At 41.4% G+C, this 17,688-nt stretch overlaps 2 protein-coding genes across 20 annotated transcripts in view; one reads left to right on the top strand and one right to left on the bottom strand.

Moving 5' to 3' along the window:
* LOC104010901 (RCC1 and BTB domain-containing protein 2) overlaps positions 1–3,539 on the bottom strand; it is a 37,606-nt gene extending 34,067 nt beyond the window's left edge. For 2 of the 7 annotated variants that reach the window (XM_087756975.1, XM_087756967.1), the window contains exon 1: positions 3,463–3,532. Coding sequence is in view for 1 of the 7 variants with exons in the window: in XM_087756969.1 (XP_087613095.1) it covers positions 2,529–2,590 (62 nt within the window). In the remaining 6 variants the exon portion in view is untranslated. Of the gene's footprint in view, positions 1–2,528; positions 2,739–3,060; positions 3,095–3,462 lie in introns of those variants that run through there. The other 5 variants (XM_087756973.1, XM_087756971.1, XM_087756974.1 and 2 more) reach the window with 5 other exon arrangements.
* The window catches only part of CYSLTR2 (cysteinyl leukotriene receptor 2), a 61,010-nt gene continuing 46,598 nt past the window's right edge, over positions 3,277–17,688 (top strand). Inside the window, exons 1-5 of one of the 13 annotated variants that reach the window (XR_015704644.1) lie at positions 3,277–3,533; positions 4,442–4,490; positions 6,157–6,227; positions 10,759–10,825; positions 14,970–15,065. The gene's annotated coding sequence lies outside the window, so the exon portion shown is untranslated. Of the gene's footprint in view, positions 3,534–4,381; positions 8,644–10,758; positions 10,826–14,969; positions 15,066–17,688 lie in introns of those variants that run through there. The other 12 variants (XR_015704639.1, XR_015704645.1, XR_015704641.1 and 9 more) reach the window with 12 other exon arrangements.

The following is a 17,688-nucleotide window of genomic DNA, read 5'->3' on the forward strand; positions in this document are numbered from 1 at the left end:
GGATAAACCATGTACAAGCTTCAGATGTTAGGTGGCATTGCACCTGCATGTGGGAGCCTGACTGGACATCGGTTCAAGGCCATAGGAACACCGTGTCAGAGAAGAACGCTTCTGTTATTACCTAATCATAAATACTATACTGCAGTAATAGAAAAACAGCACACACATCCTCGCATTGTGTTATGCCCCCTCTAAGTAGATCTGACCTAGCCTTAATTTTTAGCAGTCTGCAGTTACCTGATCCAGCCAAACGCTGAGCCATAGATCAGGTCTAGCTGTTGGATCTTTGACCTTACAGTCCGCTCTAGCTGTTAAAGAGAAATATTCACAGCTTCTACAGGGCTAACTTTTAATTGCTTCCTTAGATGTCCAAGGAAGGTCATTCTAGCCTCATTTAGACTAAAACCTTTAATTTATAAAGCATATATTTTAAAACATTCTAACCCTTAATAAAAAACCTAACCAAGCCCCTAAGCACTACTAAACCAAACGTGGCTTTCTTTCCTACATTCCTTGCTTACTTCAGCTTAGCACAGTCTTTCTGCACATAGGAGCCCTGGTCCATGATAAGGCTCCTGCCCACAGCTAAGAGGCCTACCTGTTGGGTCACCAAGAGAAGCTTTTTCAAGATGATGCCTAGCACGGTTCCAGCATGAACCTGGCTGTAGTTACACTTTCCTGTAACATTGGGCACTTGCCAGAGCACTTCCCATGAACCCAGCATGCAACGCCCGGGCGGGTGGGAGGATGGTGCAATCTGTCCCTGACACAAAGTGTGCCTAGGTATACACATCAAACACATATATGTAAGTGCGTATCTAAAAAAAAAAAAATTACATAAACACACACACATAACAGGTATTATATACCTGGAGCTGAGAATTCTGATAGATTAAACTTTTATAGTTATAGCTGTCTGCATAAAAAGACACTGTATGTTATAGAAGAGAGAGATACAATAGTAAATAGAATGTGTGTATGAAAGAAAAGTTAGCCCACTTCCTCTATGAGTAAATGACTGTGTAACTGTCCATTTGGATATTTCTTTAACAATCTTCTGATACTGGAACTGACCAACGTTAAGTGGCAAGAGCATTGGATTAAACATAACACATAGAGGTTTCCCAGAAATTGATTTATGATTCTTCACAGAATCATAAAGGTTGGAAAAGACCTTTAAGATCATCAAGTCCAACCATTAACTTATCACTGCCAAGTCCACCACTAAACCATGTCCCTAAGCACCCTGTCTACCCGTCTTTTAAATACCTCCAGGGATGGAGACTCAACCGCTTCCCTGGGCAGCCTGTTCCAATGCCTGACTACCCTTTTGGTGAAGTTTTTCCTAATATCCAACCTAAACCTCCCCTGGCACAGCTTGAGGCCATTTCCTCTCGTCCTATTGCTTATTACTTGGGAGAAGAGACCGACCCCCACCTCGCTACAACCTCCTTTCAGGTAGTTGTAGAGAGCAATAAGGTCTCCCCTCAGCCTCCTCTTCTCCAGACTAAACAACCCCAGCTCCCTCAGCTGCTCCTGGTAAGACTTGTGCTCTAGACCCCTCTTAAAAAATAATTAAGAGACAAAATGGTATTCTTTGTGGTACAAGTTTAAGCACTGCAGTAGTCTCCTCCAAACTTCAACAGATCATGTGCATCATGATGCCAACGTTATTTCACCTCAACTTTATCACTCAGTGGTCTTACTTGTATTCTTGTTTTTACTCACATGATTAAAAAAGCTTTAAAAAACAATTGCCTATAACTAACTCAGAATTACTTTTGTCAATTCTTACTTTGCGACTGCACTTTACCTCTTATATTTTTCTTTGCTTATCTGTCCTTTTTGTAGTCTTTATTCTAAAATCCTTTTTGAGATGGGTGAAAGTTCTTTTCAACAGACCTTTTCTCATTTTTTGGATATAAATTGCAAGTAGATTCTACCTTTGGCATGAAACAGCTTCATACCTTCTTTGCTTCTAGGACCCTCAGGACTCCAGTGCAGCTAACATCACTAATTAATCCTCTTGATTTTTCAAAGTTTGCCCTTCTAAAACTGAGAATTTCAAACCTGTCTCTGTTTAGTCCTCTATCTTATTTATTTAATCTAATTAAAAATGTGATCCAAGATCAAGAGCTGACTAATGAACCAGCTCTTCTCAGAATTTTTCACACTACGTACTGAGAGCAAGTCTAAAGCAATTCAGTGCTTATTTGGTACGCTTGCAGCAGTTGTATGTAAGAACTCGATCGCTATATGTCCTTCCCTAATGATGCTGTTAACTGTATCTAAGAAAGAAATCCACTTGTGACATAATTCCTGATACTCTCTCTCAGTAAGCGATATCCTTATCCAAATCCAACTCTTGTGGGCTATGGCAGACACCATCAAAAAGCTCTTAAAATTTTATTTTCTCAAAGCAATGATGCGCTTGACTCTTTTTTTATCCACGCAATCTCTTCCTGTTACTTTATGGTCCATCGCATCATTCACATCCACTGTCATCCTGTCACATTTATTTCTCATACCTGGACAGTATTAGCTCTCCTACCCCGCACTCAGTAGGATCATTATTCCTCCATGTTTCCATTGCTCCATCTCTGTTTTCACACCCTTCACCACTAGTTCAGCCCAAATGGTTTCTGGTGGTGCACAAACACAACCGTCTATTCATAACCTGGAGTAAAATCCCTTTGCTAATTGTGCCCTCTCTTTTCATCCATCAATATTAGAACGTTCATCTCCGCAAGGAAATACAACACAGTTCTCCCATCTCCCACACATTAACAACCCTTGGTTTCCCAAGTATTCTTTCTCTGTGTTAGAACCGTAACCGGCCATCAAGCAAAGCTTGTCCAAGGTCCTGTGAGCTTCACGCTTGCTCTGCACACTTGCGGACAGAGCTGTACAAATTTAACCCCTGACAGAAGTTGCAAACCCCGTTACCAGCCATTTATAAACCAGGTGCCTGGGAAACATAACCCAGGGGAATGCAACACCGCACCGGCCCAGCACAGGCAGAACAGGCGAGAGCACCCTTCCCCGGCCCGCCCTCCCCACCTGTGCCCGCGGGCGGGGCGGCCGTACGGCAGCCCGGGGAAGCAAAGCCGCCTCGCCCCCAACAGCAGAGCTTCAAGCCGAGGCTCGGCCGGGCCGCGGGCCCTGCGCGCCCGCGATGCCTTGCGGCGGCCCGCCCCGGCGCAGGGGCACAGCCAACGGTGGCGGCCGCTGGGCGGGAAGCGCTGGGGCGCCCCGCCCGCCCTTCCCGTCCCCTTCCCCCGCCAGCGGCTGGCGCGGGGCGGGAACGTCCGCCAGCGCCCGGCGTAACAGTCTCACCCGCCGCCCGGCCCACGGCGGCGGGCGCGGCGCCTCGGCGCTTCTCAGCAGGGAGGCGCGCAGGGCCCTGACCGCGCAAAGCGAGGGACGGGCAGGCGGCGGCGGTCCCCTTCCTCCGTAGCTTACCTTCCCCGCAAGCGGCGGCGGCGGCTCCTCCTCCCTCCAGTGAGACAAGGGAAGATCCCGCCGCCTCAACGGTGAGGGGGGGGGGGAGGAGGAGGAGGAGGAGGAGTAGGAGTAGGAGGAGGAGGAGGAGGAGGAGTAGGAGTAGGAGGGGGGAAGGGGGTTAGCGCCTCCCAGGGATCCACCTACTGCAGCAGGAGCGGGGAGAGCGGCGGCCTCTGGCCTCCGGGCCCGGCCTAGGTACGGCCGTCGGGAAGGCTGCCCCGCGGGGGCTGGCCCTGACTGCAGAGTAGCTTTTTTTCTACCGGAGTGCTTCTCTCCTGCTGAGCTGAGGCGACGAGAGGCCAAGAGAACCCCTTCTGTATCTCCTCTGCCAGGGCCCGTCTCTTTTCATGATACGGCCACCTTGGGAAGGCTTAGATGCTCAGAGCGAGCACAGCCTTGAGGGAGACAACACCACTTTCCACCAAGCCTCGAGCTGTTGGCTGGGCCTAAATACGGGTGGCACCACCACATAGTGAGAGACACATGGTCAAAGGTGACTGTTAAGGGAATGTCAAATATTGCTATGCTGTTCCAATGTGCAATCATTTATTTTTTTTTTCCCCAAGGGAAGTGAGAGGATATAAGTAGTTTTCTATTTCTCCTAAGATTTATGTTTAAAATGAAGCACTCCCAAAGAGGGTAGACTTGAAAAGTTTTCCTAAAGGTCACAACCTGGCTGTTTTGCTTGGTTCTGTCTTTTACCTTGAATGTGATAATACCGTGCCGTCTTGCTGTGGTACATGCTCAGAGACCTTTGCTGTGGTATTCAATGATATTTTTAGGTTATTGCTGTGGGAACCTTATTCAGAAGGAGGAAGTTTGCTCTGGGGCTAAGGAGCTAGCTTTCTGTCGAAAAGTAAATTCCCTTATCTCCTAGGGGAGGTCTCAGTTTTTCTTGTGGGAATCACAGCCTCATAAGGATGTTTTGATTTTAAAGATGGAGGTGCTTGGATGCAAGACTTCGGATGTCCAAAAATGAGGTTTGTGTAAGTACCTAAAGTAGCAAGAACTTGTCCTCATAGTTACCAAAGGAGTAGAGACAATATGTTCTCCATGCTTGCTGCATTGTATGATGGTCTCATGTGATATGCTACACATGCCACTTGCATCCTGTTCTTCACATGTATAATGCATGAAGTGCCTGTATCGCTGTACCGACTACCAACGCTCTTTCCTAACGTGCTCCTCTAATGCATGGATGTTCCCTGCCACTGACTGTAGCGTTCTGGGGAGTCGCTATCTCCTTTTAGTTTGTCAGTTATTTTTTACACTTCAGAATGCGTTCAACTTCCTATGCGTGCATCCTGAATGCATTGTAACCTGCAAAGGGTTTATGTTTTGTGTTTTGTTGGCTCAGTCACTTTGATTCTTCCAAGATAAATTTGAGAGTATTTTTTGCTAGGAGTGGTTTCTTCATTCAAAAGAGATATCCATAATGATTTGAGTAGAGTATGGGATGGAAGACAATGAATTTTGGGGGCACTAGGCTCAATAAGGACTACATGTGGTGCCTGATAGTTTTGTTTTCTATTTTTATAGAATAAAGTGACCACTTTATAACACAAGCCGATTTATTATCTGTTACCATGTTCCCTTCTCAGTTTTCTGTTTTCTTGAATACAGTTCAGGGGGGAAAAGCTCGCTGGATCTCAGATGTAAATATAATAATAAATATAATAATATATCTGGTAATTTCAGTCAAGTAGACAGTGGTAACAAGACTCAATGGAAGCTGAAGCTATTCATTTGCAGACTGGCAGTAAAGCAAAGGGTAATTGTCCCCTAAAACAAGTTTCATCTTGGGCTGTGAGCTGTTTATTGATTCTTCGGTGCACATTTTAAAACGGTATTGGATATCTTTCTAAAAGTTATCCTCTATTTAACTCAAGGAAGTGCTGTGTACTGTGTTAGGCTGAAGGTCACACGATCAGTGGAACAGATGGTGTATTTGACCCATTGAAACAACGTGCAGTTTAATACAGTGAAGTCCTTAAATCTAGAAGCACTGGATGTAGATCTACAAGCAGAGAAACTGCGTTCTGGAACATTTAGCTAAAGGACTGAGGTCAGTGAACAACAACTGAAAGTGTAATGCCAGAAGATGTAGAAGTGAAAAAGGCTAATGTCATTCCTGTGTGTATAAAGAGAGGAATCAGCAGTAGTTAAAAGGTAATTTGCCTCCAGTAATTAGTATTTTAAGCCAACTAGTGGGACACTGCATATAATGCTACTATACATTTTGATAGAGAAGTTGAAAATGGGATAGGCTGTGTGAAGATGATCAATGGTTTGAAAATAAGAGATACTCAGATTATTTGTTTAGTTTATTAAAAATGGTTTAAATGTGATTACAGTTTATAAGTTCCTTACAATGAGAAAGCATTAGGTATTGAGTGGCATTTTAATTTAATGGAAAAAGCCATAACAAGAAGCAGTGGAGAGAAATTAAAGCCACAAGAATTCAAATCAGAAATGGAGCACAAATTTCTGACAGTGAAAATGAAAAGTGGTCTCCATTTTTTATGCCTTCAAGTAAAAATTTGATCCAGTTATTTCTGCCTTTCCTTACATGCTAGTTGTTCTACACCTGTCTCATTCTCTTCCTTTCATTTGAGCTGTCTCCAGTTTGTTTTTCTTCTTTCCTAAATGCAGTGCCAGATTTAGAACTCAGCAGCACTGAATGGAAGGGGAATATGTGCCTCTGTTGTCTTACAAACACTCTTGTGAGTATGTACCAGGATTGTATTTTCCTTCTTTTTTCCACTAGCAATGTATTGTTGGCCTCTGCAGTTTAAGCTTCAAATCTCTTTCTTAATTTACTTTTCATTTGAATTTTTGCATTTCCCCTTGGTCTTCAGAATAACTTGATTGAAGTTGATGTGGTTTTCTTTTCTGATTTACTGATGTTTGTTTTCCTTTTATTCAGCAGGATTATTTTGTATACTGTAAAAATATAATTAGACATTAAATGAAAATGTAGCAGGAATCCCTCCATGTGGGAGGCTACAGATACATCCCAGGTGCTTTTGGAGATCATGCTCTTCTGTGACTACAAAATGAGAAGCAGCATGGAGCATGGCCATGTTCTTCTCCAGAACTACAAAGAAAAGGAAGGGCTTAGCCCATGTAGTTCAGGCAGGGAGAGATTTTGCATCCAAACACTTGGCTTATAGCACTCCCGTCTGCTACACCTTGGTATAATCACGACACCACAAGGAGAAGGATGGAGGGGTTGCTACTAAGGACCAGAGGAAGCCAAAGAGGAAACAGAGAGAGGAGCAGGTTTTTTTAGGGACCCAGTTGGTAAAAGTGGAGATATTTTCAGGTAGTAATATTTTTTTTTAAAAAAAAAATTAATAAAATTATTATCTGCAACATCTAAATGGTAGCTCTGTATTTTTTGAAGCATCATCTCTTCTCATGTGCAAACTGTCCTCCCACAATAGCATCCAGAGCCATCACCTGCCGCTGTCACGTTGAACTCATGGTAAGCTGATGCTCAAAATCAGCTACGGAATTCTGACCGGGCACATCAAAACATACTGCCTTGAATGCTGCCCCTGCCATCCATCCAGCTCCATCAAATATAGCTACAGGCAGGCTGAACTCGCATTGATTAACAGAGCTCCCTGAAGTATCCGAACCATTGAGAAGGGTTTCTGTACTTCCTAGATGACAAGAAAGCTTTGGACTGACATATCATTTTGGGAGTTGCTACAAAAACATGGACTTTGTAGTTTTCATTCAGTAGTTACAATTTCTGTACTCGAGCCCAACTACTGCACTGCTGGGCAGAGGTGGCAGAGGTACAGACTTACGTTGCTAAACTCAGTTGCAAAATAAAGGTGCTAAGTAAACCTTTTCTTGTGTTTCTTAGGAAGTCTGTCAGGGGCATGGAAGTGAGGAAGCTAGGAGTCCTTTCAGGTCAAAATAAAACCTGCTTCTGTAGCAGGGTTCCCATTACCTGTGTTGTGGTTTGGGGGACGACATTTCAGTTATGGACATCAGGGGAAACTGCTGTTTTCTGCAGAGGTAATAGACAGCACAAGAGGCCCATTTTAACCTTTGTGGAAGCAAGATAATGTAAGTGGAGGGCAACTGTAGGCTGATAAGTTCTGTCAACAGATGCGAGATGAGAGGAAGTTTAAGAGATTTAGGGCTGGGTTTATATAAAGTTGTTAGAACTTGAGCAGGCAGAGCAAGTTAAAGAAGGGGGAAGTTTCCAAGAAGCAGATACTTAACAAGGGTTGTTGTCTTCTGTTGGATAAAGGTCCAAAAAAGCAATGAAACATTTCAATGTGCTTTGAGGTTGGTTACGTTCCTGACAGTAAAAAGAGTCTTAGCAGATAAAAGCTAAGAAGCCTCACTTACACTGGTGGATCCATGAATTTTCAAACTCATGAAGTCTGGTTTTGTGTCCTGACCACATCTCTGCTTCAATTCAAGGAAAGACCTGGGCATGAACTACCTTATAGTCGCTATGGATCAATACATCAAGTCACTGTGCTGTAACAAAATGGTTTACTGTGGTTAAGTAGCTTTATCTTGACTGTTTGGCCTTTTAATATGTTTTTTCTTCTCAAGTTGACCAAGATCCGAGCAATCCTTAAAACTAGTTACATCATCTTAGTGCTGCCCTGGTTTGTTCTCTGCTACTTGCCTTGTTAATCTATGCTTTATTAATAGCCTACTACCATAAACTAAAATAAAATTAGTAAAAATAATAATAGTGTAAAATCAGTACTGCTAGCCTTTCTTCAGTTATTTTTGCTTCTAACCTTCTAACTGACAGATATATATGATTTGATGGCTACACCAGTCAAATACAGAGGAGAGGAGAGATTTCTGTAGCTTCTGATAATACATAGGACATTTCGCATCAGAATGTCTTTCATTACAGACACTCATAGCTCTGAATCTTACTCAGTTAATAGAAGGGCAAAATTCATTGCTCTCTGTGGTGACAACCTTTTTCATAGTAGTTAGCAATGGTTCATAAATACATAATTCATAAATACACATGAATGTATTTAATACCTTCATAAAGTTCATTTAATACAATTCATAAATACAAATTAATGTATTTAATAAACCTCTGTAAAGTCTGTCTAGGTCCAGTTCTTTCCGATATTTTCATTAATGACCTGGGTGATACTCATTACTTTTTTGGTTGATATGAAGCTGGGAAGGACTGGCAGTGCACTGGAAGACGGACTAGTTTTAGCTAGTGCAGTAGCATCATGTCATTGCAAAACAGGTAAACTTCATAGTAGGATGTTTAAAAGGAGTATCTTAAGATAGAAAAGAAACATTCCCTTTTTCTCGGTACTGAGAGAGTTTCAACAGAATATTGTTCCCAGTTATGGGAGCTGCGGAAAGTTGTGGAACAGTTGTGGAAAGTTGTGTTTCAAGAAAGTTGTAAAGCAACTGAGTAGTTCAAGGAAAGTTAAGCTTAGGAAACAATTAAAACAGAGCTGGGGAAGGACTGAAGGAGTAAGGCTTCTTAGACTGAAGAAGAAAGGACTGAGGGAAAAGAACATTCTGGAGAATGTAAAATGCTATTGCAGAGAGGAATGGGAATTTTTTTTTTTAAAGGAGATTCAGCTTTGGCAATGGGGAAAACCGCTGTCACAGTAATAATAAGGAAGTTGGGAACAGACTGCCTGCTGATGTTAAGGGAGCAGCAACCGCCCGAGCATTCACCCACCATCCAGGGAGCCGCACACACACCACCCGGGACTCAAACTGCTAGGACCAGAGTCCCTTCACAGCGGGCAGCTCCACTGAGCTGACAGGTGCCCTTTTCGACTCCTTGCTCACACACACACTCACCCTCGGGACCTTTCTGTCCCCTCAGGCTCAACCCTAGGTTTCCCCGAAGCAGAGTCTCCAACGCGACGTACGCCAGGCGAATTTATGGAGTGGTACAGCGGTGAAGAGCAGCTCGAGCTGGGTGCCTCTGGGGAGGGACCCCGAACAAAGGAATCCCTGGGCAATTATACCCTTACAGTCTAAGTTCCCCTCCCCTCATGCAACGGTTCGGTCCTACAGTAATATTTGGGTCTGGGGTCTTCTTGTTCCTTATTGGATCCTTTCCCTGTCTCCAGGCAGGATGTTCCTTTTCTTATCTTGAATAGTTGCAGCCTCTGCCGATGGTTTCGGCTCCCTGATCTTCCTGGTTTGCACCAGTTTCAGCGCCTTCCTTCGTGTAGCTAGGCAGGAGTTCAGCATACGGTCAGCCCATCTAGGTGAAAGTTCACAGCTTGCAGTCTAAGGCTTCAGCAGGTCTTTGGATCCTTATCTGAGCTAAGAAGTGACTTCTACAACAGTGAGATTGCAGTTTCCATCATTAGAGATTGTATATCAGAAATAAAATAACTTTTGTCGATCCTAATTCAGGTCATGGGAGTCGATAAGATGACCTGTTGAGGTCCTTTCCACTGTTAGGATTCTGTCATTATTTCCATTTACTGTACAGGAAACCATAAAATATTTGCAATAAAAGTGATACAACTTGTAGTTAAAATAGGAACAAATAGCAGCTTTTAATAAAAGCAAAATGTCTTTCAGGTAAATGTTGATTAATAAAAAGATTACTTCACAATAACCTAATTATTCAAAATACTCAAGCAGTTTGAGTGGCTGAATTCCCTTTAAAAATCCATTGAAGTTCACTATTCTTTTTTGGGGATGGACTGTTTTAAGAATGCAATAACAGACTACAAGTTAATCTTCACACAGCTGATAGAGCAACAAGTGTAGAAGGAATCACGTATTTTGCTTCCATATTCAGTAACGTCTTGTAAGTTGGTCCCGGCAAATCTTTGTTTACATCAAAATGTCACTTTTGTTGTGATTTTGTGATACCACCCATTATGTTTACGACAAATTAGTCTTTTCCTAGTTTTGAAAAGTCATGGTTATGGAAATATAATTCTTCATATTTTTCGTTTTGAGTAAACATTTCAATAGATAATCCCTGGCTCCTCTTCCCCTTGAGTATAGCTCTTTTAACATCTTCGGTAGTACTGGTTTTCAGTCTAATTATTCCTTTTTGGTCTTTTCAAGATACACTAACAGAAATAATGTCTCACTATCAGTCTCAGTGACAGAAGGAGCAGGGCTTCACTGCCTGCATGATTACATCCCGTAGATACTACATACGAAAAATTTGCTTTAAATTATTTTTTAATGTTTGAAGTTCAAACTTTAACGAATGCCCATGTAACTTCTGAAAGCAATTTTCTTTTTAAGTTACTTCATACTATGTACAAAGAAGAAAACAGGACCGAAACTGGAACTGTGACTATTACCATTTTCTGTAAGTACTGTAATTTAGTTCTTTGCAAAAATGCTATTTCTAGCACCACAGGCATTCTTTTTCCCACAAAAAATGTTACAGACAGGAAATGTTTTGGATAGCGTCACAACATTTCCTGATAAACATTTTATCACGGCTTGATAACCATTTCCTGTTGGTAGGATTTGTTTTAACTATTGTCATTTTGTTGTCTTTCTTGCTATAATTAACACAGATATGTGATCTGGCTAAGTGCACTCATCCTGTCAAACAAAGGTTTCAGCAAGTCAGACATTTGGTTATAATGTGATGCAAGATTTTAGATTGCCCATTTCCCTTCATATAAACTTTGTCTGGAGCAATAAATGAAATAGCAATACACGTGCAGCATTCTGGGAACTGGGAATTCCCAGAAGGGTGGAGGTTCCTCAGTATTTCACATAGAGCACTGTCTGCTGTGGTCTCAGTGATTTCAATTAACCTTCTAAAATAGCTTTAGATGAGAAGGTAGGACTTCACGTAGGATCTAATTGATCAATGCAAACCTAGACTTGAGTTGTCCTGGAAGGGTATCAGAAGAAATTTGGCACTTTCTAAGGAGCTTTAAAGCATTGTCCTTGCAAACTAATATTAAAATGAGACTACGTTCAAGAATTTTACATTATCAAAATGTCATATTTTTAGTCAACAGAACCACTTTTGCTATTTTTGGAGTTACCTGCTTACTTTGGTGATAAGAGACAGGCAGTATCACTTACATACAGCTGATTCTGGTTCTCATTCACACAAAGATCGGAGGCATATTTGGCTGTGCCTCTACTGAATAGTAGAAGGCCAGGATGCAGCCTCTCTGGCCCTGAAGCTAGAGGGATAGCCTAGCTTATGTCGGTATTATTTAGGGCTGTATTTCCCCTAAGATCAGACCGGCCAGGTGACATGACATAGCTCTTGGCCCTGGAGCTCCTCTGTGCTGTTTAACATCCTGTGGCCCTCAGACATAATATTTATTTATGTCTGTGGGGTTTTTTTTCAGTTCATTGTGTTTGAAAGTGACTGTTTATTGCCTTTTGTTTAAAAGGTTTGGCTCCACAGTTTTCTTCCCCCAAAAAAGCAAAATTAAGGCACGTTACTGAAAGCACGTGTTATTTGAGGGTGCAAAGCCTGCTGAGATGGCATTGAGGGAGTCTGTAGGGAGCAGACTTGGAGCAGTGTTGTCCACAGAGCCCGCTGGAAACAGCGCGTGGCGTGCACTATCCCTGAACTGTGCTGGTTGGCACAGGCCAGGTCTGCCAGGAAGTCAGCTAACCAGCAGGCTGCATGTTCAGAGGTCAAGCGTTCAGGCTGTGCGTCCAGGTTATGAGGAGTTTATGGAGTCTTAACTAAGGCTTTGCCTTAAGTTTTATTTCTATTGGAAAGGCCTGAGGAAAGGAGAATGCGGAGGTCAAGGCTTTAGGCAAAGGTACATGCGTAGAGCGGAATTTGAAAAAAAAAATTATTATTGGTGTATTGTGGGTAGGTATATTTGCGTGCATATCCCGAAGGTATCCTCAGAAAAAACATCCAAGGAAACAGAATCTGAAACAAAGTAAAAGTTTTTTTTTCAGATTAGGCTGGAAGAGAGTGAATAAAGTATTCTTGCAGAGAGTTGATCCAAATCATGCATCATAAGCTATTCAGGCATCTGAAACAAGGTGACATTGATGTAATCCTCTATGTCACTCGCTGAGGATGTGTGTAAAAATTTGAAGTGTTTGTGGAACAGGAAAATGAACTCGCATCCTTGATTTAGAATTCCAAAACAAAACAAAATCAGCTACACTGAATCCAGTAATGGCAAGGATAAAGTAGATTGATTTTCTATTATTGTACTCTAGCAATAAATAATAAGTAAGGCAGTGTGAAAGCTATATATGGATAGTATATCATATCTATTATCATCATCTGCTTTCTACAGAGCGGACATCTTAGAGACATTTCCTTTCACCCTAATGAATAAAGCAGTTTTAAGGTTCTATACTAAAAATGTAAAAATTATGGTAGCATATATGTGATAAAGTGTACAATTTTCACTAAATTGCATTTAAATCTGTAACTGTGTTATTAAAAGACAAGATAATTGCTAATTTTAAGCAAATGCTTTAGCATTGGTCTTATATAGCTTTCTGGCAAGGGATATATACAATAACCTTATAACAGATGATGACATTGATATCTCAGGTTTTGTGGGATTTATATTACTTGACACAAATGTATTGAAAACAGTATGCCTTTTTTCACTGGCAGTAATTTGCAAGTCACTCTATGGGCTGTTGAAAAGCTAAATAAAATCAAGCAATTGCTCCGTGAATACATGTTAAAAAGAACAATATAGATGATAGGACCATCCCATTTTATCAGAAGCAAAGAGCAATATTACATTATTTATGGTTGCACTTAAAGCGTGAACTTGTAAAAATAATTGTCAGAAGAACGTAAAACTTTTTTGTTTTTTTAATTAGGCCTAACATTTCAAACACAAAGAGGTTTTCCTGCTGCAATTTAGCCCGCAGAACTTCCTGTTATAAGATACTGCGAGTGCTAGAAGTTTGCACGAACAAGTCAAGGGACAGAAATCAACTGAGATTGCTCAAGAGAGTCCCCAGCTCAGGAAGTCTGTGAGCTACAAATTTTCAAAGATTTGGAGAATACTTAAAGGAAATTTCATATTTACTTACCCCATTCTTTCCTAACACTCTGCCAGGGAACAGATTTTGTTAGTGCTAGGGAGAAAGCACTCGCTTTGGTAAAATTTTGGCCTGACCCTCTATGGCCCTTTTTTCATTCTGTGTCCTTATGTAGAGGATGTTTAATTATGTGTCTAGCTTTTGAGATAACACTGTTAGGCACTTTTTGCTTCCTGTGAGGAAATGCTCAGTGCTTTCTGGCATTGGGGGTTTTGGGTGTTTTGTTTTTAGCGGAAGCGTTGTTGCAGTTTGTTGATGTGTGGACTGTTCTCTACTAAGGTCAGAGGGACTGAAGATTTTGGACTAGTCTAGGAAATGTGTTGCAAGCCTAGCTGGGCATCCAGGCATGCCCAGACCCACGCTGAATCTAACACTGAACGTGTTTTATAGATACTATACTAAAAGATACAGAAATTAATAACTTAAAAAAGGAAACATATCAAATATTTGGAATAAATGTAAATTATTATATTGCCACTAGAAATGTTGTAGTATTATATTATATACACAGGGTATGTACACCATATGTAGATGTTGATACACTTAAAATGCTACACTAATCTGTGATATATCAGCTCTAAAGATGACTTAAAGAGTGCCATACATGAGAGTAATAGATGGCCGTATTTATTAAACAACAATGTCAAAAAATGGAGCAAGAATTTGAAATGAAGGTGAATCAATTAAGCAACAAGTCTGGGTCTACTTGAGGAAGTGAACATCCCTAAAGTATCTGTCTTTATTATCAACCTTAAAGTTCTTTTTTTTCAGCTTCTTCATAGCCTTATTAACCTGCATTTTGAGAACAAGTGAATAGGCAAAGACGACTTACCTGCTCTGTTACCTTTCTAATTTTGTATACCTTAAGCATGTGCCTTGTTATGCACCTTCTGTTTATGCTTCAGGATCTTAATATATCCAATGTGCATTTATGTTAAAATCTTTTCATCCTTTCCATCAATGACTTTAAAATATTTAGTTAATTCAAATAGTCCAATGTCAGCAGATGGCTGTTGAGTCAATGTCTCTATACAGTATTTAGCATTCTTTGGAGGAAATGTGACATAGAAATAGAATTTATTATTTGCTTTTAAACTCATGTTATGGTTTCCCCAAAGTGGTGTGTAACCATTAGTTCTCACAATATATGTGGAAAGGAAAATAAACAAGTTGCTCAGGGGAAAAAGCTGGCACTATAAACTGGAGTTCCTCAGACCAGCCACAGACAATTTGAGTTCTCAAGTTCATTTCAAATATTCCTGAAACCCTCAATCTTTTCCAGTGACAAGGGTCTCTGGACCATCAGAAGGTTTTCAATGTTCTTTTTTGTAGACTGGGGAATAGCTCACACTGTGCTTCACAGCTTTTTCATATGTTTTGATAACTGCAAGTCATGGTGTGTGACAGTTCATCAATCACCCTGTCAGTTTCTGTTCCAACAGAAAAATGAAGATGACTCTAAAAAGCGTGATGGAAGCTTTGCCATTCGGGGGAGCATTTGCTATCAGGAGAGAAGTTGGAAAAATAAAGAAGCCTTGCCAAAATGTTTATTTTGTCCTAATTCTAATGTCAGAACTCTTTAAGTAAAACTAATTTATTGGAGTCGTAGATAAGAATTGTGCTTTAAAGTTTAGCAATGGAACAGAATAGTTCATCTGAAATTCTTGATTTGCATGAAAAGTGAATTCCATCTTTTTTTTTTTTATTCCACTTTTAACTTGTTTTTCTTTCAGGGCTACAGTTTTTCTCTTTCATTACTGCTACACATTTTATACACTACATGTTCTATGGTATTCCTTTCCTTCTCTTTCCCCCAGCCCCCTTCCTCTCAAGTGTTGTATGTCTTCCTTGAAAATCTCACAGATTGCGTCAATCCAATCTTGCCTGCAGTCTAGGCATTAAATGTCCAAAGCAGGGCTCTGACCACTCTACTATAATACAAAAACCACTTCTTAAAAACAATAGATGCAGAAGTCCAGGAAGCACTTTTGATATGTAAATCACATTCTTCAGTAGAGTGCCTAGCCCAGACCTGTAATTAAGCACCAAGACAGAGTTACTCTTTCAGATGTTGCTCCTCTTTGGTACTTCCTCTTGGTCTGACCATCATGTGTAAGCATGCTGTATGGTATAAACCTCAAGTTTGGGGCACACAACTCTCCTGAGTCAACATTCAGGGAATAAAGTAACTTCCATTTGATGGTCAGTCCCACTTCTTTCAGTACCAAAGGTCACATAGCTTTCTGTACATCACAGCTTTACTGGCGGTTAGTGGTGTTCTCTCTTTGATGGTTTTGAGATAAAGGCAGAAGGGTACTAACTGGTCCTGACTGTTCAAGAAATGTATCTGAATTGGGATCCTCTGGAAGAAGTCTAATCACCCTAAGTTAAGTAACTTATTTTCCATCAGTGGATTAGTAGTTCTTGTTATCTAAAACATTTAGATAACCTACAATGTTAGACATCCTCACTGTGAAATATTTCCTCTCCCTTCTTTTTCAAAACTGATACAGAGACTAAACTACAAAATGCATTTAACAAAATCACAAAGGGTTTCAGATAGAGCCAAGAATGTAAAAAGGCCTCTTGAGGAAGAGTTCAATGCCTTAAATACAGACTGTTCAATCTTTCCTTTGTTTTCTAACTTCAGAAAAGAGTTATCAATATCTGGCACGCTGCTTGGTTATGTGGATGTTGGTTCTGCATATTAATTTGTAAAGAAGGCTAACAAAGTAGTACAATTTTGGGTAATGGATCCAATCAGCTTGGCACAGAAATCCTTAAGATCTCCTGCGTATATGAGATTCAGAAGTTCACCTAATAGATATGCATTCCACTGACTCCATTTTCAAAGGGCAAACGCATCACTGCTCCATGCCCAAACCCTTTTTATCTGTAAATCAGGTGTACCATCACTAAAGGTATTCTGTTCATGTGAAGGAGGACCTTTATGACAGAGCAGCCTTTTAGCCCACAGCTCATTAAATAATTTTTAAGGGGGACATATTAAAAAAAGAAGAGAGCACCCTAAAAATATATGTGTATAAAAGCTAGCATGTGCAACCAGATGGTAGGACTCCAACTGCCAGGCAACTGGTGCAACATCATGGCTCTGTGTTAGCCTTGAAGCTACATAACCCCATCAGATAGGAACAGAGCCCTGCAGGAACATAGGACACAGCTGGAGCACATCTTGATTTGCTCCTTCCTGCCAAGTCCCAGGGTCTAGGTGGGTGAGTTGCAGCAGGATCAAGTGGAAAAGAAACGCAAAGTTCTCGTTTGGAGGAAAGACGATAAGCAACAGAGTTGTGCTCCACTCCAGCTGCTGTTCTCTAGCCACTGCCACCAGGCTCTTCTGGGCTCCATCCTTGTAGGGGATGGAAAGGGTGTGAGGACAAAGGCTTACTTGGACAATGGCCACTAGCCAGGAAATGCTGGAGCTTCTTTGCATATTCAGCTAGAGAAACTCTCATGAGACCAGAGGTTCCTCCCTGAGGAGCCTTCTCTGTTCCCAGGCGAGGGGAAGAATGCTTTTTGCATCTCAATAACTTCTCCAAATGTGCATAAAAGTCTAGTTTCTCAAGGCCTTGACTGTATTTCCCAACCTGTATCCAAATGCCATTTCCAGATCACCAACATGCCTGTGGGTCCAATGGCTCTCAGGCCACTGACACCTGGGCCAAAGCAGATCCCAGACCTAAGCTTTTTGCTTGCACCTGAGAGAAGGTCTGCTTGTGAGCGGTGTAGGGCAGCACAGGCTGAAGATCTCTTTCCCCATGTCAGGGAGCCAGACTTTGTCCATCTTTCATGTCCATTGCTACTTCCCCTTTGGGATGAGATGGACCATGTGAACCCAAAGAACCTCTGAAATGACCATCTGGAAGTGTGCACAGGACACCCGTCTGTCTGTGTCACTGTGAGTGCTGGTCAGGATGAAAAAAGCAAATGAGAACCCAGGCCTTTTAGCAGGGTGTGTATCCACCTGAGCTCATTCCTCCAGGACACTCATGTCTGAGGCTGGGCAGTGGCTTTGTGGCAATTTTCATAACAACTCAGAGTCAGGAACCTACATTCCACCCAGGTCCCAGTTTCGGTACATAAATCCTCTGAGGTTCTAAAAGTTAAGGGCCTTTACTCTTTCCTGGGCATCATTAATGGAAG

The sequence above is a fragment of the Nipponia nippon genome, unplaced genomic scaffold, assembly GCF_047370975.1.
Source record: "Nipponia nippon isolate SJK-2023a ecotype South Korea unplaced genomic scaffold, ASM4737097v1 scaffold_2, whole genome shotgun sequence".
Taxonomy (NCBI): Eukaryota; Metazoa; Chordata; class Aves; order Pelecaniformes; family Threskiornithidae; genus Nipponia; species Nipponia nippon.